Raw genomic sequence first — 25327 nt, 5'->3', positions numbered from 1 at the left:
CTCTGCCTTGATGAAGTCCCTGTCTGCAGCGCAATAGCACCTACTTCTGGTGGTGATTGGGTTGCAGGCTAGTGCAAGATGTGGAAAGAGCGCCGGTGGGGTGATGTGCAGTGTGGAGAGGCCACACGTTGGCCGGAGCTGGTAGGTTGGCGTGCTGTGCAATGTGAGTGGAGGTTGGGGCCCCCCGAAGACAAGGGTGGCACTCTGCAGGTGGCACTGGAAATCCAGGCCCAGGAGGAGTGGTGCGCAGAGTTTGGACATGACCAGGAGACTGAATCCTGTGTAAGTCTCCCCTCCCACTGTTATATCGACCGAGCAGTGCCCGAGGGTACCAACAGTCTTATTCTTGGTGGCGAGGGCGATTGAGCAGGTGGTGGGGTGGACCTATAACCTTAGGGAGTGGGCCACACTCGGGTGAATGAAGCTCTCGGTGCTGCCACTGTCCAACAGGCACTTTGCTACCTGCCCATTGACTCGCACGTCCATCATCAAGCACCTGAGATCGTGCGGGATGTCCCTGGTCAGCGTGGTAGTGGCCAGGACCGTCTTGGAGTCAGAGTCGTCGCTATCCAGAGGGATGGGGAGCGTCGATAGGGTGGCCTGGTCATCGCCCATGTTGACCACGTCGACATCGGTCATGAGGTGCAGCGTGCGGTAGCTCAAGGCACCCGGAGGCGTGGGGAGTGTTGGTAGGGCAGCCTGGTCATCGCCCGTGTTGACCATGTCATTCTCAATGCCGTCAGGGGCCCTCTGTGTCAGGCACTGCCTGGCCCAAGATTCCAGGGTTTGGACCACTTCCATAGTCCTGGTTAGGGCATAGATGTTGTCTTCCAGCAGTTTCTGCCGGATGGCCATCGAGCATAGCCCTCGGACGAAGGTGTCCCGGATCAGCCTCTCGACCTCCTCTACACCTCCCCCGGGTTCAGCCAGATACGGTCGGGCCAACTCTCGCAAGTGTCTCAGGTAAGACTCAGCCGTCTCCCCGGGTTGCTGGGCTCGGGTGTTGAGAAGGTACCTTGCACAGACCGTATTCATGGGGGGCTTGTACAAGTTCTCAAGAGTGTCCATTGCGCTCTTGTATGTGGAGCAGCCTTTGATTACCTGGAAAGTAGGACCAACCTCTTCCGATCGGAGTCCAGGATGTCGCCCTTGTGTGCCTCGGTGATTGCCGCGACCGCGTGCTGCCAGATCTCAAAATAATTTCTGGGTTTCCGGGTGGCGTGGGTCGACCTCGCACAGGAGTTTTTCCATGTCTGCCGTGGGAAAATTTCGTGGACTAAATTGTGGTGCGCTGTTAGCCAGAATCAGACACACACAAAGATAAAGACTGTACAACAGGCTTTAATCCACAAAGACTTCCACAGAGCCAGGCTGGTTGTAGCTGCAGCAACTCTGAGTGAGACTTCGGGAGGCCGGCACAGGCTTATATCCCAGAGGGTGATTGACACCCGACCAGATGGGGCTTGATCCCTTCAAGCTGTCTGATTGACAGCCGGCCAGGTGTTGTCCTGTCCCCTTAGACTCCTGCAGGTACAGAGGTTGTTCCCTGCAGTAGGCCGGTGGTGGACCACCACAAACGATAAACAATTTATTGTGAATAAAGTATATTTTTGGAAAATATCTTTTTGCAACATTGTGTGTTTTTACTTCAACCACAGATCTCTGTCTCTCCAAACCTCTGAATGTTAGAGTTGGCCTGTTAGACTGCTTGCCAAAGAGCATTCTCACTGCCCCCAACAAGTTCAGGTCAACTTTCCAGCCACCCCAGAACTTTGCATTCATTCATGTCCAGCACTTGACACATCTGCTTGTTTATTGGTCACCAAAGCTTTCAATCACCACCAGTGCCGTCATCTCATTGGACTCTCCCTCAGCGTGGGTCGTGTGCCCCCAACAAGTTCAGGTCAACTTTCCAGCCACCCCAGAACTTTGCATTCATTCATGTCCAGCACTTGACACATCTGCTTGTTTATTGGTCACCAAAGCTTTCAATCACCACCAGTGCCGTCATCTCATTGGACTCTCCCTCAGCGTGGGTCGTGCTTGAATGGGCAGGGCCGCTGTCAATCAGAGGCGGGGCTGTCGCCGGATTGGCTGGGCCAGCAGCTGTTCGGCGCATCCCTGGGATGGATGGAGCTGGACGCGATGCGGTCTGCGGGGAGCCGCCGGGCGCTGAGTTCTGCGGTAAGTCAGCCTGCCCGCTTTATTGGACAAGGAGAGCTGAGGGGTTGCAAAAGCAGCGGGGCGGGGGGCGTCGGTGGTCAACAGGAAAGTCAAGCGGGATACTGTGCAGACACTGGGGTTGCAAAGAGACAATGCTGGAGCAACCCAGGGGTCCCACAGTGAATGGAGCAGTGAGCAAAAGGGGCTGCTCTCACCCACCATCCAGTCTCTCATGGTCAGGGAACAGTGTCTGCCAGTTCATTTCTAGAGATGAATCCTTGTCCTGCCTATGCATTCTTTGTCTGGTTGTGTGTCTGCCTGTTCTGCACCGAGGACCGGAGAACGCTGTTTCGTCCGTACCATCGAAGGACGATAAACTTGACTCTGCAGCCAAGGGTCGCACGGTTGGCGACACGCAACGCCTTTACGGTGCCAGCGGAGTTCGAGTTTGGCGCTGTCTGTAAGGAGTTTGCACGTCCTCGCCATGTCTGAGTGGCTTTCTCCGGAGGCTCCGGTTCCGCTGTTCGGAACGTTCTGGAGGTTGGGGGTTAATGGGGTGTAAATTGGGAGGAACAGGCTTGCGGGCCGAAATGGCCTGATACCGCGCTGGATGTCTTAAAGAAACCACAACCAACGGTTTAGGCTTGAGCCCTTCATCAGGGTGTCAAATGATTCGTGAAGGGCTCAAGCGCAAAAGGTCCATTATGTATCCTTGTCTTTGCCCAGCTGAGTTTCTCCAGACTGTGTTTTTACTTCAACCACGGTGTCTGCAGACTTTTGTGGTGGAGTGGGGTTGTACTCCTGGTGCAGTGATGCTTTAATCCTGGTGCTGCGGGGTTGTACTCCTGGTGGTGCAGAAAATGTGCAAGCTGCTGCACTTTGGGAGGTTAAGTTAGGGTGGTCTTGCAGAGTGACTAGTAGGGCCATGGAGAGTCATCATCAAACAAGACGAGCGAGCAGGGGATGAATGATAAATAAAGGGGACTTGACATAATTTCCTTGACAGAGGTAGGCACGGTTGTAAAGAGAGCTTTTGGCATTTTGACCTTCAAAAATCAAAGTACTGAGTACAGGAGTTGGGATGTGATGGTCAAGTTGTTTAAGACATTGGTGAGGCCAAATTTGGAGTATTGTGTCCAATACTCATCGATCTGCAGGACTGATATAATGTAAGATTGAAAGAGTGCAGATTAGATTGACCAGGATGTTGCCAGAACTTGCAAGAACTAAGTTACAGGGAAAGCTTAAACAGGTTAGGACTTTATTCCCAGGAGTGTAGAAGAATGAGGGGAGATTTGATTGAGGTATTTAAAATTATGAGGGGAGTAAATGCAGTCAGGCTTTTTCCACTGAGGGTCAGTGAGATCCAAACCAGAGGACATGGGTTGAGGGTGAAAGAGGAAAAGTTTAGGGGGAACACGAGGGAGAACTTCTTCTCACAGAGAGTGGTGGGAGTGTGGGTGGTTACATTGATGGAGGGATATGGTCTGGTTGCAGTTCAGTGGGGCAAAGCAGAAAAATAATTTGGCACAGACTAGGTTGGTCTAAGGTATTGGCAAAACCACAGAGTAATGTGTTAGGTCCGGTCACCCTGCTAGTGGCAAAATATAATTAAGTTAGAAAAGATGAGAATATTACTGGGACTTGTGATGGAATATTTGGGAGTGTTTTTGGGAGATAAATTGGTAAAATTAGAGTGGGTTACATACATACACACACTTTAAAACAGATCTTATTTGAAATACTGAAGAATTCATATTCAATGACTTTACAGAAACTATATAGAATGCTATGCACATTTTGCAAGTAGGTGCTAATTGAAATTATGTTATGAAATGAATAGATTATTGTCTTGGAAGAACATCCAGAGCCAGGTTGTCTGTTTTGGACCTTTTTGCAAGGCTTTTGACCTCTCTGCAAAGTGCTCACTCAGAGGACATTGAGAGGTTCTTGTTTACCTAAAACAAAAGATGGGAGCAGAAGACTAACTCCCATTGTTTGCTGGAGAAGGTCGGGGGTTTTGCAAGTGAGAGAAAGAAGGACATGCTGCTGACAGTTTGGAGTCTGAGATAGAGAAAGAGACAGAAGGGAGTCTGGACTGTGTGTGACAGAGGCTGTAACAATCCAGGAGAAGTTTGTTGGAACTGAAACAGAAGCTCCAGAGTGGCGGATGGCTGGAAGTGCTATCGGTCTGATATTCTCTTGGAATAAGAGGAACAGAAAGGAACTCTGTGATCGTCTGAAAGAAAGAGGTTATCATCTGGAGAACCCTGATGGGGCAAGTTTCACCAGCAAGACATTGAGGTGACTAATGGTGGTACCTCAGTTGTGGAAATCCTGGAACAACATCACTCTCTGCAAACCTACAAGAACCTTCCTGAGCGGTAAACATTTACCTTTCAAACACCAAAGCCTGGTGAACTTTATACATGTTAAATTTTGTGCACAGTATAAGAATTGCCTGCAACCAGAGAACTTGGAGGAATGAGAAGTGAGATTGGACTGTGAATCAAAGAACTTTTCTGAACTTACACGCACACGCATTACATACACGTGCGCTTAGAATTAGAAGGGGGTTAAGTTGGGTTAGTTAAGTCAATAGTGATAAGTTAAAGTGTGATTCTGTTTTCATGTTTAAAGATAATTAAAATCAACTTTTGTTTAAGTAACCATTTATCTCGGTGAATATCTATTGCTGCTGGGTTTTGGGGTCCTTTGGGCTCGTAACAGACTGGAATTAGGAGAGGCTGGATAGGCTGGGACCTTTCTCCTCAGACTGCTAGAGGCTGAGGGGGTTTGGGTGAGATTGAGGTTTATAAAATCATGAGGGGCATGGTTAAGGTAAATAGTCTGTCTTTTTCCCAGGTTAGAGAACCTAAAACCCGAGGGGACGGATTTAAGGTGAGTAAGGATTTAAGGAAACTGGGGTGTCCTCGAGCAAGGAAACCTAAAAGTTAATGACCAGGTGGGATTGGTAGTGAAGAAAGCAAATGCTATGTTGGCCTTCATTTCAAGTGTACAAGAGTAAAGAGGTGTTGATGAGGCTCTATGGGGCACTGGTGAGGCCTCATTTGGAGTATTGTGTGCAGATTTGGGCCCCCTATCTTAGAAAGGATGTGATGTTGGAGAGGAAATTTACTAGGATGATTCCCGGAATGCAAAGGCTAACGTAAGAGGAGCGTTTGGCAGCTCTTGGGTTGTATTCGTTGGAGTATCAGAGAATGATGAGAGGAGATCTCATAGAGGCATTTCGTATTTCGAAAGGTTTAGATAGGGTGGATGCAGGTAAGATGTTTCCCTTGGTGGGTGAATCAAGGACAAGGGTCATAGTCTGAAAATTAGAGGTTATCCATATAAAATAGAGATTAGGAAGAACTTCTTTAGCCAGAGGGTCGTGGATCTGTGGAACTCGCTGCTGCACACAGCAGTGGAGGCCAGATCACTGGGAGTATTTAAACAAGTAATAGACAAGTATCTCATTAGTGAGGGCATCAAGGGATATAGGGAAAAGGCCGGAAATTGGAACGAGTGTAGAGTAGCTTAGTGTAGATTTACGGAACAGACTTGATGGGCCGAGTAGCTTGGTTCTGTTCTTTGTCTTGTGATCTTGTGCCGTTTTTCTCACAGAGGGGTGGTAAATGTGTGGGACAGGGTCAGTATAATTACAATGTTTGAAAGTCATTTTGACAGAATGGGAAAGGTTGGGAGGGTTATGGGCCAAAAAATGAAGGGTCCAGCTCAGGGAAGTGCCATGATGGGGTTAGCTCTGACTCCATGCTGCAAGCTCTGACTCCATACTGATTTACCACGCCTGGTGTACTGGGGCAACCTCTGATACATCCGGGAGAGTGGACGCAAACTGGGAGATCACTTTGTGGAACTTCCTCGCTCTGTCCGCTGTAATAATAGGGACCTCCTAGTGGCCATCCATTTTAATTCCACACAACAGTCCCACACCAACCTGTCCGTCAATGGCCTTGTGCCCTGCCAAACCAAGGTCACCTGCAAATTGGAGTAAGTACTGTGACAGATTATATAATATTTTATATTGTATACAGTTATGTTTTAAACGGAGATAAATTGTGGAGGTTTTTTTTTATTGAGGGTCACATACAAACCCTTCAAAACAGATCTCATTTAAAATACCAGAGCTCTGCTCAAGCCAGACAGTCCAGGCTCCCAGTGCCTTTGCAAAAACTTTGAAGAATGCCTATAAGAACTTCATAAGTAGGTGTTAATTGGACATGCTGTGGAGTAATGGATTATTGTTTGGAAAGCAACAGATGGACAGACTTGGAAGATTGGGTCCGGTGCCGCAGTCTGTCTGAGTGCATTTGGCTGTTCTAAGAGGGTCATGTGGGTTTCTCTGAAAGAGAGAAAGAGAATTCAGTTCTACCGTCAGCAGCAGCAGCTGGGACTAGAAAAGGACAAGCTGGCAAGCTTGTGGAAAACCCCATTTTGAAGACGAGTTATGAGTTCTTAGTTCAGCCTGTTCAAAGCCCTTGTGGTCCATACAGGAGGAGAGGACTGGCTGTATAATGTTTCTCCTGAGATAAGGTAAACAAAAAGGAACTCTGTGGTGACTTGAAAGAAAGAAGTTATCATCTGGAAAACCCTGATGGGGCAATTTTTTTGGCAAGACGCTGAAATGGCTGATCAGAAGAAATCAGTTTGCGTGTGTCCAACGAGCAGCAAATCTCTCTCTGAAAACCAACAAGAACCCTCCTGAGTGGTAATCATTTACCTTCCAAGCGCCAGAGCCTAGTCAACTTCATAAATGTTAAATTCTGTGCACAGTATAAGAATTGTCTGATACCAATGAACTTGGAGGAGTGAGAAGTGAGATTGGAATGTGAATCAAAGAACCTTTCTGAACTTGCATACACATTACATACACATGTGCTTAGAATTAGAAGGAGTTAAGTTAGGTTAGTTAAGTTAATAGTAATAAGTTAAAGTTTGATCCTGTTTTTATGTTTAAAGATAATTAAAAACAACTTTTGTTTAAGTAACCATTTGTCTTGGTGAATTTCTATTACCGCTGAGTTTAGGGGTCCTCTGGGCTCATAACAGTTCACCTATTATTTCATCTTGGCAATCTTCGACCAGATGTTCAAAGTTCAAATTTATTGTCAGGGCTGTAGAAAGTGTACTGCTCACACTGGATTTCAGAAGAATGAGAGGCGATCTTACAGAAACGTATAAAATTATGAAAGGCACAGATAAGATAGAGGTGGGTAAGTTGTTCCCATTGGTGGGGGAGATTAGAACTAGGGGACACAGCCTCAAGATTCAAGTTAGTAGATTTAGGACAGAGATGAGGAGGAATTGCTCTTTCCAGAGGGAGGTGGATCTGTGGAATTTGCTGCTCATTGAAGCAGTGGAAGCGTCCTCAGTAAATATATTTAAGACCAGGTTGGATAGATTTTTACGGCGAAGGAATTCGGAGATGTGGGGAAAAGGCAGGGAGGTGGAGATGAGCCTATCATCAGAATAGTGGAACAGGCTTAACGGGCCAAATGGCCGACTCCTGCTCCTATTTCTCATGATCAGAAGAATATTGACAAGGATGAAGGGATTAGCATAAAAAGTGGCAACCCTGCCAGAGTCGCTGTAACAGCAGCGTTGTCGCTGGTGCGGACCAGCGGAGAGAGAAGTCTGAGCGCTCCCCCGCAGAGTCTAACCACCCTGTTCGACTGCCATCAGCTCTGTACAGGCTTACTTTAAAATCCCGTGACCACGTGGTCTGGGCCTAAGATGGCGGCACCTGTGATTGGCAGCAGCTGTGAGGGGTTGCAGACTCTGGGGAAGCAAGGGACCAGAAAATGGAAAGACCACCCCCTGCTTGAGAAGCAGAGGAGTTGACCCACAGGACATTTACCACGGTGACAGACCAGTGAGGGGGTCTCAGGCTGGGGAGCACACAGGTGGTGGGGCTGTCGGTGACTCAAGGCAAGGAACCCAGGCAGGCTCCTGGTGACCCCTGTCAAGGGTCTCACTACCAGGTTGCAGATTGCTGGAGACTGGCTGAGGGGTACCAGGTATCGGAACCAGGGTGGGAGAGGGTGCTGGAGGCTTCCTGATCATGTCGGAGGTGTGCACCTGGAGCTCAGGTTGCCGGTGGTGAGGGCTGAAGGCTGTGGGAGCGCAGGAGGCGAACCAACGCATACCCAGTGACTCTGGGGGAACTCTCTTTTGCTTCTCTTTCTCTGGCTAAAAGGGGCGTCGGGCAATTTCTGCCGTTGGCGAATCTTTTTTGGCCTGTGGTAGACTAGTGATTCCCAATGTGGGCGCTTCCCCCCTCGTGAGTGGTGGAATGATCAACGGGGATGGTGAAAGAAAAGGGGACCGTTCCAAGACTTCCATCTTGTTATTATTTAGTTTGCTGAAAAGTTTAGTGAAGAAGCAAGTGCAGTGATTTTCTGGCCAGACTTAGGGTGGCCATAGTGGATAAAATAAACGGCGTCGAGGCGTTCTCACGAGAACTGGTCTTGATGGCTGCCATGTTGTACTGGCACCACTATCCCCTCCCCCCAGTGCCACCCCCCTGCTCAGCGCTGCCACTAAATCCCCCACCCCCCTGCTCAGCGCTGCCACTAAATCCCCCAGCCCCCTGCTCAGCGCTGCCACTAAATCCCCCAGCCCCCTGCTTAGCGCTGCCACTAAATCCCCCAGCCTCCTGCTCAGCGCTGCCACTAAATCCCCCAGCCCCCTGCTCAGCGCTGCCACTAAATTCCCCAGCCCCCTGCTCAGCGCTGCCACTAAATTCCCCAGCCCCCTGCTCAGCGCTGCCACTAAATTCCCCAGCCCCCTGCTCAGCGCTGCCACTAAATTCCCCAGCCCCCTGCTCAGCGCTGCCACTAAATCCCCCAGCCCCCTGCTAAGCGTTGCCACTAAATCCCCCACCCCCCTGCTCAGTGCCACCACTAAATCCCCCACCATTCTGGTCAGCGTCGACGCTAAATCCCCCACTCACTTCAGCACTGCCACCATCCCCCCCCCACTCAGTGCCGCCACTATTCCCGTGTTGTTGTTTTGGAGGGTGGAGCTCATTTGGGATGTGGCCTAGAGGCCAAGGGGGTGGCAGCCTGGAAATTATTGCGGTAGACTAAAGGAAATTTTGTGTAATGTCACATTTTCCCCACGTCACCCTAATCATAAAATACTCCGACACGTTGTTCTATTGTTTTGCCACTTTTCTGTGAATAATATCCATCTTTTGTATTTAACTCTTTAATTTATTGTACACTATTGTAGTTTCTTTTTTAAAGTACCTGATCGGCTGCAGCAAGAATGTGTACTCAAGTATATGACAATAAGCTCATTATCATCTGCATCACTACCTTCCTGCAATCACTGACTTCCCCTCACTTCTGTACACACTCCCTCCATAGGCAATCCCCTCACCCACCCTCGGGTTTCCCCTAAAGCACATGATTTTCCTCCCTCTACAGCCCCTCCTCACCATCCCCTCCCCCCAGCAGCAGCTTGCAGTCTCCCAGAAGGTTGTTCCTATGGGTGGGGGTTGGGGGGGGTGGAGAGCACAAAGTCCAGGGGAGTAGATTTAGGATGGAGACGAGGAGGAACTGCTTTTTCCAGAGGGTGGTGAATCTGTGGAAATTGCTGCCCGTGGAAGCAATGGAGGCGACCTCAGTAAATAGATTTAAGACATGGTTGGATAGATTTTTACATAGTCGGGGAATTAAGGGATGTGCGGAAAAGGCAGGGAGGAGGAGATGATCCGATCATCAGATCACCCATGATCTCTCTGAATAGTGGCGCAGGCTCGATGGGCTGAATGGCTCCTTATACATCACATAAAACCCTGAGATTCTTTTTCCCTTGGGCCAGACAGAATTTCTACTTATCAGTAACTGTCAAATGTATTCAAGAGAGAAAATGTGTGTGCGGCAGAGAGAAATGTTAACAGAGAAAAAAATACAAACTAGCTGGCTGTGCAAATGCAGAAAAAATACTTGGTGTTAAATAATGAGCAAAGTAAATGATCGAGTTTGTAGTTGAGGCGTCTGATGGTGGAGGGGGAGCAACTGTTCCTGAACCTGCTGGGTGTGAGTCTTGTGGCACCCACACCTCTTTCCTGATGGCAGCAAAGAGAACAGAGCGTGTGCTGGGTGGTGTGGATCCTAGATGATTGCTGGTGCTCTCCAACGCCAGGGTTCTCTGTAGATGTACTCAATAGTGGGGAGGGTTTTGCCTGTGATGACCTGGGCTGTGTCCGCTATCTTTTGCAAGGCTGAAAAACATAGAATTTCTTCTGCTTTCGGCCTTTCAGAAGAATGGGGACCGTGAATGCCCCACCTCCGGGCATTTGGAGCTTGAAGAGGGAAGATTTAGTATGTCACTGAAGATTCTTGCAATATCTATAGGGCTACCGTGGAGAGCTTTCTGTCTGGTGGCACCACTGTTTTGTGTGGAGATGTCAAGGTCCAGGAGAGGAAAAAATGACAGGAGTTGTGAGCTCGGCCAGTGCCAACACGGGCATCCATCTTCACTCTATTAAGGATTTCTGCAGAGCCGGTGTCTCAATAAAGCAGCCTCTATCCTCAAGGACCACCCCCCCCCCCCCCCCACCCGGGCCGTGCCCTGCTTCACCCTGCTTCCATCGGGAAGGATGTACAGGAGCCTGAAGACAAGCCCTCAGCAGCACAAGGAAAGGACGGCTTCTTCCCCACTGCCATCCGATGCAGCAAGACAACGTGTTTGTGACAGTTAATTCTGATTCAGATCTACCACCTCTGGCTGTTCACTTCTCTCTTGCACAATCTTTCTTCTTTCTTTGGCTTGGCTTCGCGGACGAAGATTTATGGAGGGGGTAAATGCACAATAAATAGTTTCAAACTGCCATTAAAGTTGTCAGTCAGAGCCACCACCCTGTTTCAAATGGCTGGCGGTTGTCATGGAAATGCAATCGGTCTGCTCCAACCCACCACCCTCTGGGGCAGGAAGGGAGATGGGCATTCAGGAGTGACGAGGGAACTCTTCTGAGACAGAAGAGGCTGCACCTGACAATGTCCCCATTTGTTTTTCCAATTAGCATTCCAGGTCACCGTGGTAACAGTTTGCTCTGGATCTTGTCTGAGATAAAATGCCAGATTTGTCCTCAACCTGTTTACCAGACAAAAGAAAGTAACATTTAAGTTATTGCCCGGCAAAGCTGGTGGAAGTTGGACTTCAAATGCCACTTCAATCAATCAGCAAAGCCTTTCAGAGGGAGATCAATCCTGCATTTATTTAGCGCCTTTCGCATCTTGTCCCAACTTGCCCGCACAAGTCTGGCTGGGCCCGTTGGCTTCCGTTCGGCCCATTTCCCTGTCTGTCCATGAACTGCTTTTCCCAGTGGGTGGTGAATCTGTGGAATTCGCTGCCCAGTGCAGGCAACCTCAGTAAACAGATTTAAGACAAAGTTGGATAGATTTTTTACAGAATAGGGGAAACGGCAGGTGGGTGGAGATGAGCCTCTCATCAGATCAGTCATGATCTCATTGAACGGCGGAGCAGGCTCGACGGGCTGGAAGGCCAACCCCCACTCCTATTTCCGATGTGCCTCCAAAGCAGGGCTGCTGAGTTCCTCCTGCCTTTCTGCATCTTGGCGATTGGAAAGATTATTTTAGGGCCCAGGCCCGAAACGTTGGTTGCACCTCGCTTCCTCTGGACGCTGCGTGACCTGCTGAGTTTCCCCAGCGCCTTTGTGCATTGCACATGATCCCAGCGTTTCCAGATGTTCTCGTTTGGCCCGACCAGTAACTGTGTTGCTTGTGGAGGGGAACAAAAATGTGCTTTTAAATTCTTCCTGCTAAAGCCAACAACTGCACATTCTTTCTTTCCGCTTATCAACTTGTTGAATCAGCTGGAACCTTTGTTTATCTGCACAGAACTGAATGCTTAGGACAAAGTGTACTCATTTTGGCAAGCATGTAATCGGTGAACATACTCTCCATCCACGAGTATTACTGAGAACATCAGTGGTCACATTATTTTTCCCCTCAAGAAGTTGTTTTGTTCTTTAAGTAAAGCAATGAGAGGGTGGGGAATGTGTAAACAGATACAGTAGTTAGGAGGTGTCATTGTTGTTTGCTTTCACCTGAATTTATCACTGAATTGCTTGGGAATTGATTGCTTCAATGAAAGGCATAGACAGGGTCAACAGGGCCACTGCTTGTTTCCCAGGGCAGGATCAGCAAACACCAGAGGACATCAGAACAAGGATTTATTGTCATGAATGAGTTATGGTGTTTTGCAGCCGCATTCATAGAGCAAACATTCATATTATAACCCTCTTACAACATTACTATAAAAATATAACATTAATACTGCATGAAACGTAAGGCAGTGTCTTTGGATCATTGATTATTCAGGAATCTGATGGCGGAGGGGAAGAAGCTGCCCTTGTGTCACTGAGTACTCGTCTTCAGGTTCCTGTACATTTTCCCCAATGGTAGCAGAGCGAAGAGGGGATGGCCTGGGTGGTGGGGATCTTTGACGATAGACGCTGTTTTTTTTTTTAAGGCCCCACCACATGTAGATGTCCTCAATGGAGTGGTGCCTGTGATGTCGCAGGCCAAGTTAACAACCCTCTGGAGTTTATTCTTGTCCTGAGAGTTGGTGCCTCCATACCAGCCAGAATGCTCTCCACGGTCCACCTGTACAAGTTTAAGTGCTTTTGGTGACATACCGAATCTGCTCAAACACCTCACAAAGTATAGCCGCTGGCGAGCCGCCTTTGTGATTGCATCAACATGGAGGCTCCAGGACAGATCCTTGGTGTTGTCGACACCCAGGAATTTGAAGTTCTTTACCCTCTCCGCTGCTGAGCCCTTGATGAGATTGGCTCATGTTCCCCTGACTTCCTCCTGAAGTCTGCAATCATTTCCTTGAAATCTGTACAAAGTGAAGGGAGGGAAGTTTAGTGGGGGGACATTAGGGCAAGTGATTTTTTAAGCAGCGAGTTATGGGGAACCTCACTGGGAGTGGTGGCGGTAGCAGAAACATTCAGGGGCATTTAAGAGACATTTAAGGATGAAAGAAAAATAGAGGGCTCCGGAGTAAGGAGGGTTTAGTACTTTTTTTTGGAAGAAATATATGGGTCAGCACAACATCGAGGGCTGAAGGGCCTGTTCTATGCTGTTTTGTTCTATGTTCAGTTTAATAGAGGTGACTGGCCTCTGTGGGGAAAAAATGGACAAAATCTTGAGGAAATGAGATGATATCAGATACCTAATTTTACTAGGCAAATGTAAAAGTTTACAGACTTACCAGTAGAACCATAGACATGGTTTGTCAATTAATGTTGTTATGTGCACTAGTAATGGGTGAATTAACCTTGAGGCAGTATTTACTCAACGATCTGATGGATTGTTAGCTGTGACATACTTTTGTTGTAACTGGGGGTCATGTGATAGAATATAGATATGTTTTTGGGAGATAAATTGGGGCAGGTTTTTTAGTGTAGGTCACATACAAACACTTTAAACCAGATCTTATTTAAAATACTGGAGCTCTGCTCATGCTAGACATGTCGGGGCCTCAGGGCCTTTGCAAAAGCTTTGGGGAGTGCCCAAGAGACTTCACTAATGGATTGTTGTTTACAAAAGGCAACAGATGAAAGAGCGTGTCGGAGCCGCCTTCTGTCTGGAGGGGAGCTTACTGTTCTAAGAGGATCATGTGGTTTTTGCAAGCAGAGAGAGTCAAACAGGCTTTCTCACAGAGAGGGAGAGAGCCACACACAAATTACTTCTACTGTATTACAGTCAGCAGGAGCGGCTGGAACTGGAACAGGACAAGCTGGCAAGCTTGTGGAAAACCTCATTTGGAAGACTGGTTGTGAGTGCTTAGTTTAGTCTGGTCAAAGCCCTTGTGATTCATGCAAGAGGAGTGGACTGGCTGTCTAATGTTTCACTTGGAATAAGAGAAAAAGAAAAGAACTCTGTGGTGACCTGAAAGAAAGAGGTTATCATCTGGAGAACCCTGAATGGGCAAGTTTCTTCAGCAAGACACTGAAGTGGCTGATGGAAGTACATCAGTTGTGGGTGTCTTGGAACAACAAATCTCTTTCTGACAACTGACAAGAACCTTCCTGAGTGGTAACCATTCATCTTTCAAGCACCAAAGCCTGGTGAACTTTATACCTGTTAAATTCTGTGCACAGTATAAGAATTGCCTGAAACCAGTGAACTTGGAGGAATGAAAAGTGAGATTGGACTTTGAACCAAAGAACTTTTCTGAACTTGCACACACATTACAGACATGTGCGCTTAGAATTAGAAGGGGGGGTTAAGTAAATCAGTAGTTAAGTTAAAGTCTGATTCTATTCTCATGTTTAAAGTAATTAAAAGCAATTTCTGTTTAAGTAACCATATGTCTTGATGAATATCTATTGCTGTTGGGTTTTGGGGTCATCTGGGCTCGTAACAGTCAAAAATGAAGTATTTAATTTTATTTAAAATATTTTTAAATTTAAACTATGTAGCAGGTTAGAAGGCCCTTCTAGCTCCTGAAACCTGTGCTGCCCCTTCAACCTGGAGGAAACTCACAGGGAGAGACAGAGTTGGGTTGCTAGCGCTGCCTCCACCAAGTACAGGGATTGTCTCCAACACTTCTGGGGTCGCACCAGCATTTTCCCACTGTGAGCTGGATAATAATCGGCTGATCGATGGCGCTGTCCTTCTTTGCCTTTTTTGTAGCATCTGCAGCTGGCCCTGAGCACACTGAACTTTGGCTTGAACCTGCAAATCCCAGGACATTGTCACTCAGTGTTGACCTTGCCAAATAGAGCCATGAACACCGCCGATAATGTTAAGTTGAGCAGGCAAGCAATAACTGGGAAGGGAGGTGTTGAGCAGCGTCCACGGGTAGAAGTGAAGGGTCAACGTTTGGAATCGGGACCCTTTATTGTGAGCGTAGGTGTGAGGAGTTGTCGACTAGCCATTTCTATCCGGTGAGTTCCTAAAGTGATACTTCATCTGCTTTTCATTGCAAAAGCCATGGTTTTTCCCTTCTGTGGCTTATGTAAAGTGCACATAACAATAAACTCATTATTATTATTAATATTAAATCTTTATTTTGTGTGCTATCTCCAGGCAAGTCGACCTATACATCGTACTGTGACCACTGGAATCGCATTGGACACAAAGAAATAACCACACAAGGCATTTTTAGAGTGAATCAAACTCTTCAAAACCTGCGTAACCTTTTAAAGTCCGAATCACCCACTGACGCCATCATGCACTGATATCATGTGGCTGGTTCAATGCCTTCTGGGTGTTGTAGTGCCACCAAAGCACCGCTGCACAGCCCCTAAACCCCCCCAGAACCGGCAGAAAGGTTTGTCTGCCTTTCAGCTGGTAGACCTCTGCGACGAATTGTTGGCTGCTACCCTTTCCCTATGGGACATACCATAAACCCTCTAAAAGTGCTTTTAAAGCATCTTACTTACTGGAAAGTGGTGGATCCTGTAGGAAGTCGCGGACCCTCTTAGCGATGCCCTGGTCCAGGGCACTGACGAGATGGCAATAACGAGTGGTGTCCAACTCGACTTTGCAAAGGTGAAATTGCTTTTCATCCTTGTTGGAGCCACAGTTCGGGCTCTGCTGCCCAGAAAGGTGACAGCATCACATCAACGGCTGCAGAGTCCATGTTTGTCCAAAAATACATTTTTGGACCTGTCGGGGGTCACCACTTGTGGCCACTGGAATCACATGGACACGATGAAATAACCACAAAAGGCGTTTCTGGAGTGAATCAAACAGATTTACTCTTCAAAGCCCATGCTACATTTTGAAGCCTGAATCACACGACACGCGCTAATGTCATCACCCACTGACGTCACATGACCAGGTCGATGAGTTGTAGCGCCGCTGCAGTACAACAGGTTATGCAAGAGTGAAAGGGTACACAGAGAGATGGGGACAATAAAACCAAGGTGCAGTTTTGTCACATGACTGATTTTGACCTATTTTGGACACACTCAGCGGTCTCTGATTTACCGATGACTTCTAGTCTATTATAACACTGGGATGTTGTGGATTCACGGTCCTGTGTTCGTTTGTTGCAGGCATTAGAGCTTCACGTGTTCTGTGTTCCATCTGAACTGTGGGACAACACGCTAAACACGGTTTCCACCCACGTTATTAGCAAGTTCATCTCTGTTGGCTTCGTCAGGTGAGGATCAACTCTTTCTCCACATCATTGTTTATGGCCCAACCGAGCGACATCGATTCTTGTGTTTCAGTCTGGAAGATGTTCTTTAGTGAATAAACTGTCAACTCCTGTTCCAGCATTAGCTGTCAGCAAGTCTCGATCCATGCACCTGGCGTTGGTGATCTCTAAGTTTTATCGCTCTCTTTCAACACCTTATCCATTTCTATTATTAATTTTAGGCCCTTCTGGCCCACAAGCCCGTGCTGCCCAATTTTCACCGAATCAACCTACATCCCCTGTACTTTTTAAAGGGTTGGGAGGGGTAACCAGAGCCCCCGGAAAAAACCCACACAGACTCGGGGAGAATGGGCAGCAGTACAGCTAAACAACAAATTTTACGATGCTTCACGACAATAAATTCTGATTCCGATTCATTACTGGTGCAAAATTACATTTCTGTTCATATAAAAAAAATTAGCGCAAAAGAAGAGAAAATGAGGCCGTGTCTCAGGTTCACTGTCCATTCGGGAATCTGATGGCGGAGGGGAAGAAGCTGTCCTTGTGCTGCTGGGAGCTTGTCTTCAGGCTCCTGTACCTCCTTCCTGATGGTAGCAGAGTGAAGAGAGCCTGACCTGAATGGTGGGGGTCCTTTTTTTAAAAAAAAAATTACAAATTTTAAATCGCAATAATAATGACATACATTCAATTGAAAAGTTATACATGCGTTATATATAACCCTCCCGCCCCCCCCAAAAAAAGAGGAAAATTGAGAAAGAAGTTCCAGAGAACGCCGAGGGAATAGTGTGTTTATATCATAAAGTCTAATATTGGAAGTTACCAAGAAGTGAAGTCTTCAGAGAGTCTATAAAACGTAAAAACCTACAGTTTTGTAAATATGGGCGCCAGATTTTCCAAAACAAGTGATATTTGTTTTGTAAAGTGTAAGTAATCTTTTCAAGTGATCTACAAATCTGCACGTCGTCTTTGCCCACCTCAGTCTTTGCCCACCTCAGTCCATATTATCTGACTTCCATGATATTGCTCTATATTTCCTAGAAACTGCTAAAGAAATTTGTACAAATTCAATTTGATATGTAGTTAATTCTAATTTTGGCCTTATAACCTTAATGTTACTCAATAAGAATAACACCGGATTCTGTGCGAACTTGACCCCCCCCCCCTGCCCAGAATCCATTCCAAAATGTTACCGACTTACAACCAAAAATATCTGACTTTAGGACACAGAAGACTGATGCCCGTGATATCGCAGGCCGAGTTCACATCTCTCTGTAGATTTTTTTTCCTGTCCTGTGCAATGGGGTTTCTGTGAGGGGCGCTGGACGAAGTGGCGACTCTCTGTCTTCCTTACGGTAGAGCAAAGTTAAAGAACTTTGTACATGTTACATTCTAAATGTAGTATTATGTGACAATAATGGAACCTTTCCCTCCATTACCAGACAGTGATGCAATCAGTCACAATATGGTACACCTACAGAAATTTTCAAGAGCCTTTGGTGACAGACCAAATCTCCTCAAACTCCTCACGAAGTATTGCCACTATTGAATCTTCTTCATAATCACATCGATGTGGAAGCTCCAGGATAGATCTTCAGGAATGTTGACCCCCCCCCCCCCCCAGGAGTTTGAAGTTCTTGACCATCTCCACTGCTGACCCCTTTCTATCTCTGTCAATGTTACACCTTTATTATCTGTATTGGTCTTTGTCATTAACGATTGTAGATTACTGGTCCTCTGAACTGATGATGAGTATATTGTAACTGTGGAAACAAGACAAAGGAGCAGAGATAGGCCATTCAGCCCATTAAGTCTGCCCCACCATTTAATCACCATTTAACCATAACCTTTGATGACTTGGCTAACTTGTCAATCTCTGCCTTAAATACGCCCAATAACTCGGCCTCCACAACAGCCCGTGGCAACAAATTCCACAGATTTACCACCCTCTGGCTGAAGAAATTCTTCCGCATCTTGTTCTAAGTGGATTCCCTTTCATCCTGAAGTTCTGCCCTCTTGTCCTAGACTCTCCCACCGTGGGGAACAACCTTTCTACATCTACTCTGTCCACACCTTTATGTGAGGTAAGTTAAAACTAGGCTCTTACTTAAATGTGCTTCGGGCCTCCCCCCGCCCCCACCCCCAAGAAGGCCATAGGCCCCACCCACCCCTGTGGAGAATGGGAGGTTTAGAGGGAAATGTTAATATTTCAGTTTTATCCAGAAAGATCTCACCTTTCCACATGACCACGTCGCATGTAAGAACATTCCTGTTTTTATCCCACATCAAAAACACATTTCAGATATTTCAGATTTTGATTTATGCAACTTCAGTGATGTGAGATATAATTGGTGTAGGAAATTATATTGCACTCATCCGTATCTTACATTTATAATTGACGTCATGCTGTCCAAACACCAATCAGACCAGCATCTTTCCATTATTGTAACACCGAGACAGTTCTCACCGCATTTACAAATTCCGACCAGTGTTTGGCAGGTGAAGGCGAAGTAAATGCATATTTCTTCCTGCAGAGTGTTGCCCGATCTCAGCTTGAGAGCCTTGAGACTGCAGATTGGAAATCTCCTTGGAGCTGATAGAGTTGATGACAAATTTGCCTTTCTGAAATGTGTTGGGAGAAGCTTAGCAGTGGTAAGAACTTGCTTTGCTAAGTCAAACATGTGGATGGTTAACTGTGATTGGATTCTTTCATCATTATATCATAAAGCAGATGTAATATTGCATGACATTGCATTTAGCAGTAAGGCAGGCAAAAATTTGCCATCAGGAGAAATTTCCTTGTGATCCTTATAGTCAGAGAAAGAGAAGCAAAGGAGAGTCACTGGGTGTCCATGGGTTCACCTCCAGCACTCCCACAGACTCCTGTTCAATCCATTGGCAGCCCGAGCTCCAGGTCCAAATCTCCGACACGATAGAGGAGTCTTCAGTGCCCAAGGCCCATTGAAAGCCCCTCTTGCCCTCTAGCATTTCATTCCGAATCATGGTGCCCCTTCAGCCAGTCTCGAGACTGTTTCCAGCAGTCTGCAACCTGGTGCGAGTCCTTTGACCTCAAATTCCCCTGTAGCTTGTGAGGGTTCCATAGGACGTAGAACACTACAGCAAAGTACAGACCCTTCAGCCCTCAATGTTGTGCTGATCCATTTATTCCTTTTAAAAAAAAGTGTCAAACCCTCCCTACCCTGTAACCCTCAATTTTTCTTCCATCAATGGGCCTAAAAGTCTATTAAACGTTTCAGCCTCCATCATCTGGCAAGGCATTCCAGGAACCCACAACTCTGTGTAAAAACCTACCCAAAGATGTCTCTCCTAAACTTCCCTCCCTTCACTTTGTACTGTGACAGGCCCAGAGTACTCCAAAACCCAGCAGCAATAGATATTCATCAAGGCAAATGGTTACTTCAACAAAAATTGCTTTTAATTATCTTTAAATATGAAAACAGGATCAAATTCTAACTTACCACTATTATTTTAACTTGACCTAACAACCCCCTTCTAATTCTAAGTGCATGTGTATGTAAGTTCAGAAAAGTTCTTTGGTTCACAGTCCAATCTCACTCCTCCAAGTTCACTGGTGGCAGGCAATTCTTATACTGTGCACAGAATTTAACATTTATGAGTTTCACCAGGCTTTGGTGTTTCAAAGGTAAATGGGTACCGCTCAGGTAGGTTCTTCTCGGTTTTCAGAGAGATTTGTTGCTCATTGGACACAAACTGATTCCTTCCGATCAGCCACTACAGCGTCTTTCCCCATCAGGGTTTTCCAGATGATAGCCTCTTTTTTTTAGGTCCTTTATTTCAAGTGAAACATTATACAGCCAGTCTTCTCCTCTTGTATGGACCACAAGGGCTTTGAACAGGCTGAACTAAGAACTCACAACTCGTCTTCAAAATGGGGTTTTTCCACAAGCTTTCCAGCTTGTCCTGTTCCAGTCCCAGCTGCTGCTACTGAACTGTAGAACTGAATTCTCTCTCTCTCTCTCACACACACACACACACACACACACACACACACACACACACACACACACACACACACACACACACACACACACACACACACACTCAGAAACCCACATGACCCTCTTAGAACAGCACTCTGTAGTCAGACAGACTGCGGCCACCGGACCCCATCTTCTGAGTTTGTCCATCTGTTGCTTTCCAAAACAATAATCCATTACTCCACAGCATGTCCAATTAACACCTACATTTATAATTGACGTCATGCTGCGCTGTATGTCTAAATTAAAAAAAATTAAATTTAGATTAAAAAAATTTAAGGTCTATCAGGAAGGACTAGATGTTAATGTCCCTTATTGCACTCTTGAGACTTGCTGCCTCGACTCTGTGGGGTGGCCAAGTGAATGGTGATCAAGTGGTTCGCCGATAGGACCAAGACACTGCGGAGTGATGAATCGCGGCATCCTGGGCTCACCCCCTCGATGCCCTTCACTCGCATGGGGGAGCCCAGGTGGAATCCTTTCTCTTCATCCAGAGCCACTGACGACCCTTTTCAGCAGCTCTGGGGTGGGGGGGGGGGGGGTGGGGGGTTGGAGGGGTATCTTTGACCGCTTCTCGGCATGTCTTCCCTCGCACTCCCAACTCAGCTTCGATGTCGGCGTGGCTACAAACCCCCTGCAGCCGACTTCAACTGGTCGGACCCTTGCCTTCCAGCCCCGTTGCATCACAAGAGCAGTAAGCTCGGCGTAACCTTGGTTTCTTGCGCTCACGGGCTTCCCCCCCACCTCCCTTTTTAAATTTTAAAGGAAAATAGAGGGTTATGCGGTAGGAAGGGTTTAGTTTTGTTTTTAAAGAATATATGGGTTGGCACCATGTCGAAGGGCCCGGATTGTGCTGCACTGTTCTGTGTAGTATGAGCCTGAAACAAATCTGATGACGCTCCTTGCGTTACAACGCTCTTACTGAGGTATGAAGAATTTCTCATCCTTTGTATTTTGATGGGGTGTAGTTAACCGTGACTTCCTGAGAATTCCAAAACTTTGGAATGAATGAGTTGCTATGATGTATAATTGGTTCCAGCTACACACTGCGCTCTGCTCTCGGACTTGCTTCCCAAGCCTTGTTATTAATCTACTGATGTGTCAGGACTGCACAATAGTTAAGCTAATGTCACCGTGTGTGTATATCCGTGGATTGCCTTGGCCAAGTTCCTTTCCTCTCCCAACCAACCCAAGGTCAAGATGCTGTTCGACGCCCTTGGTAGCATACCACCGAGGGGCTTGTCAGCAAGGGAACAGGCCCTTCAGCCCATCTTGTCCATGTTGGGCAAATATGTTCCATTTGGCTGTGTTCGGCTTCAATCCCTCGAAACCAGCCATTATCTACCTATTTGGCTATGCCCCCCCCCCTACTCCTATCCCTCGAAACCAGCCATTGTCAACCTATTTGGCTATGGCCCCCACCCCACCCCCTCCCGAGGACTCTACTCAAATTTTCTGGGCCCTCTTTCCGCACTTCTCTCCCACCAACTTCATACAAAAAAATTTAGGATCTCAGTCTGCAGCCCCCGCCCTGTTAATGTTCTGTGGCCTCGAGGGGTCGGGGGAGATGTTGAGAATGGCTGCTGTAAACCTTTCCTATCCAGGGAAAGCTTAGACGGGTTAGGACTTTATTCCCTGGTGCATAGAAGAATGAGGGGAGATTTGATAGAGGTGTTTAAAATTATGAGGGAGATAGATAGAATAAACATAGATAGGCTTTTTCCACTGAGGGTGGGTGAGGTACAAACCAGAGGACATGGATTAAGGATGAAAGTGGAAAGGTTTAGGGGGAACTTCGCACAAAGAGTGGTGGGGGTGTGAGCGAGCTACTAGATGGGGTGGTGAATGTGGACTCAATTTTAACATTTAAGAAGAATTTGGACAGGAGAGGTATGGAGGGCTTTGGACTGGGTGCAGGTCAGTGGGGACGAGGAAGAAAAATGATTCAACACAGACTAGAAGGGCCGAAGGGGCGTGTTTTCAGTGCTGTAACGTTCTATGTACCTGTCTAAATGTCTTTCGAACATTACAATTCCACCACCTTCTCCGGCAGCTCATTCCACATACCAACAACCTCCTGCATGAAGAACTTTCCTCTTGAATTCCTTTTAAATCTTCTCCCTTCCCTCAAGATTCAGATTCCACTACCTTGCGAAAGCAGACCGGAGTTATCCACTGTATCCACGCCCCACATGATCTTGTAAACCTCAGTGGAATCCCTCCTCCACTCCAGGGAGAGAAGTCCCAGGCTCTTTGTAATTCAAGGGTCCCTCCACCCCACAAATCCCAGAAGAATTTTCATGAACAATCCACAACCTGCTGGAGGAACTTGGCGGGCTGGGAGTGGGAGAATGACTCTCTCATACCATAGGGTCCTGTGACTCCAGGCCTCTCTCGTTGGGGGGGGGTTCCTACCTTCTGCCACTCCCAGTATCCGGCACCTATAGGGATTGGTAGATACCAGATAAGTGAATTTTCTGGTTGCTTGTGATTGCTTGTTGCACCATTGGTGAACTAACAGTGAGGGTGCGCCAATTTTAAACTCGTATTTTTCACCTATTTCTTGTCTGCGATTTTTTTTTTTTTTTTTTGTTTTTGTTTTTTTTTGCCCGTTGTTTGAGGTTGACAGCTGCTTGAATTCTGGATAACAGGGATTTTACTGTATAAGGAATGGTAGTAACAAACAATCGGCTGGAGGAGGTCAGCGGGTCGAGCAGCGTCCGTGGGAGAACGATAACAGTCAATATTTCGAGCCAGGCTTCGTCAGTTCAGTTTCTTCAACTGATGCTCAGCTGAGATCCGGCAGCAGGCTATTGCTCCACTGTCATCTCCCTCTTGTCCCCCCCTCGTTCCCCCCCCCCCCCATGCCCATATTTTTGGATGGGAGAGGCCTGGAGGGTTGTGGTATGGGAGCAGGTCAGTGAGACTAGGGAGATGATGGTCAGCACAGACTAGAAGGGCCGAACAGCCTATTTTCTGTCGTGTAGTGTTCTATGAATAATATTCAATATATTTAAATATGTTTATTTTAATATTTGTACATAAAGTTTGTGTTATGTCTGCACACTTGCTTTGCACCATTACGCACTGGACTGGTGTACACTGTTTCGTTGGGCTGCACTGGTACAATTGTTTGTTTACCTGCATCCGTATCTTCTAGAGTACATTGTTTTGTACCACCAATAGGTGATAATTCTACCTCCCCCACAGGAAAAAGAATCTCAGGGTTATATGTGATGTATGTACTCTGACAATAAATCTGAACTTGAACTTTGAATTGGATGTCAAACTTGAACAAGGTGGTTAATCAAATAATGAAGCTCCGATAGCTCAGTGGTTAGAGCACTGGCCTTGTAAACCAGGGGCTGAATGTTTGATCCTCGCTGGGGCCTTGCCTCTGTGAGGGACGCTGGATAAAGTGGCGATTCTCTCTGCCTTGTGGTAAAGAACCTTGTGGTATGTGACAATAATGGAACCTTCACCTTTGACATAGACAAGGAGATTGGTGACACTCCTTTTCTCTGGGGTGGGAGAGGGGAAAGATTGCAAGCAGATCTGAGGGGCAGTTTGTCTTTGAAATGTTTGCCTGTTATTGTCAAGTAATAAAACAAATGTAACATTATACAAAAATGACTTTAGTTTGCCAAAAGGCAGACAAACGTTCATAAAAATTCCCTGGCGCCCCTTACAGACAGAAAAAGAGAAGCAAAAGAGAGACCCCTCGGAGACGCCGAGTGTCTGTGGGTTCTCTTCCAGCGCACCCATACTCCAGTCTGAACCATTGGCGGCCCGAGCCCCAGATCTGAACCTCCAACGTGATCAGGAGCCCTTCAGCACCCTCGGCGCCCTCTCTCATCCCGGTCCTGATACCCTTCCAGCCAGTCTCCAGCAGCTTGCAGCCTCCGTGGGTTCCTTGCCTCGAGTCACCAGCAGCCCCACCGCCTGCGTGTTCCTCAGCTGCAGGGCCCCCTCGGTGTCCAGCTGCCGTGGTCCCCGTCCCGCTTCTCCTTCTCAAACGGAGGGTGCTCTCCCATTTCCAGGTGCCCTGCCCCAGTCATCTGCCTCCCCTCGAGGCCGTTGCTGACACGGCCGCCGTCATTTTGGGCCCAGGCTTCACAGGATTTGAAACAAAATCACTGTGGGTTCCTTTAACAGTCTGTTTGAAGCCTGTACGGAGCCGTTGGTCGTTGGATTGGGCAGTAGGTCCCTGCGAAGGAGCGCTGGGTCTCCTCTCCCCTCTCTCCAAGGGTATGCGGCAGCGCTGCCTTTAACTTTGGGCAAGTTGGATGGAAGAGTCTTCTTCCTTGCTGTATTATCAGAATCGTAGACAGTCAGCATGGAAACAGGCCCTTCTGCCCCACTTTCCCATGCTGATGAGAAGTTTCCACCCACCTGGCTTCTGCATTGAAACTGCAAGTTCTTTCCCATAATTTTATTTCCAATGTTCAGAACGTGCTGCTTTCCTGCCTTTTAACAAAGAAAGAATAATTATTAAGTAAATTATATGTTATATTTTCCAATGGAATACAAGATCTCATTTCTAAATCCTATTGCTAAATGCTCAAATTAGTCTCATTTTTCCAAGTAATTGCTAAACATTTTCTAGCCACAGCTCAAGCCAATCTCAAAAAAGCAATTTGAAATTTATTCAATCTCTTAATATAACCCAATAAAAATGCTAAAGGATCAAATGGAATTTTCAATTTAAAAATAGCTCCTTAAATCTACCCCAAAAAGGATTCACTGTCTCACATATCCAAGTAGAATGTATAAAAGAATCAAGTTTCTGCTTTCCTGCCTTTGAAAAACGATTTTAAGAAAACTTGACTTAATTTTCACAATGGTCTCTTCTTAGGTCCGGCCGAATCAAGAACTGGAGCTCAAAGTGAAGGCCTTCGCCCCTCCCTGTGTAGGTAAACCGAGAGAGTTGTCTGGCACAGAGTTTCCAAGCTGCTAAAACCCTGGGCTCTGAT

General features: G+C 46.9%; 1 protein-coding gene across 1 annotated transcript in view; it reads left to right on the top strand.

Moving 5' to 3' along the window:
* The first annotated feature begins 2125 nt into the window (after positions 1–2125).
* spata1 (spermatogenesis associated 1) overlaps positions 2126–25327 on the top strand; it is a 48104-nt gene continuing 24902 nt past the window's right edge. The window contains exons 1-4 of the mRNA XM_069939332.1: positions 2126–2184; positions 16235–16341; positions 18870–18987; positions 25210–25263. Of these exons, the coding sequence (XP_069795433.1) occupies positions 2131–2184; positions 16235–16341; positions 18870–18987; positions 25210–25263 (333 nt within the window). The 5' untranslated portion in view covers positions 2126–2130. The remainder of the gene's footprint in view (positions 2185–16234; positions 16342–18869; positions 18988–25209; positions 25264–25327) is intronic.

Source organism: Narcine bancroftii, chromosome 5 (genome assembly GCF_036971445.1).
Source record: "Narcine bancroftii isolate sNarBan1 chromosome 5, sNarBan1.hap1, whole genome shotgun sequence".
In the NCBI taxonomy this organism is placed as follows: domain Eukaryota; kingdom Metazoa; phylum Chordata; class Chondrichthyes; order Torpediniformes; family Narcinidae; genus Narcine; species Narcine bancroftii.
The sequence above is the reverse complement of the archived record's forward strand: the minus strand, read 5'-3'. Positions and strand labels throughout refer to the sequence as shown.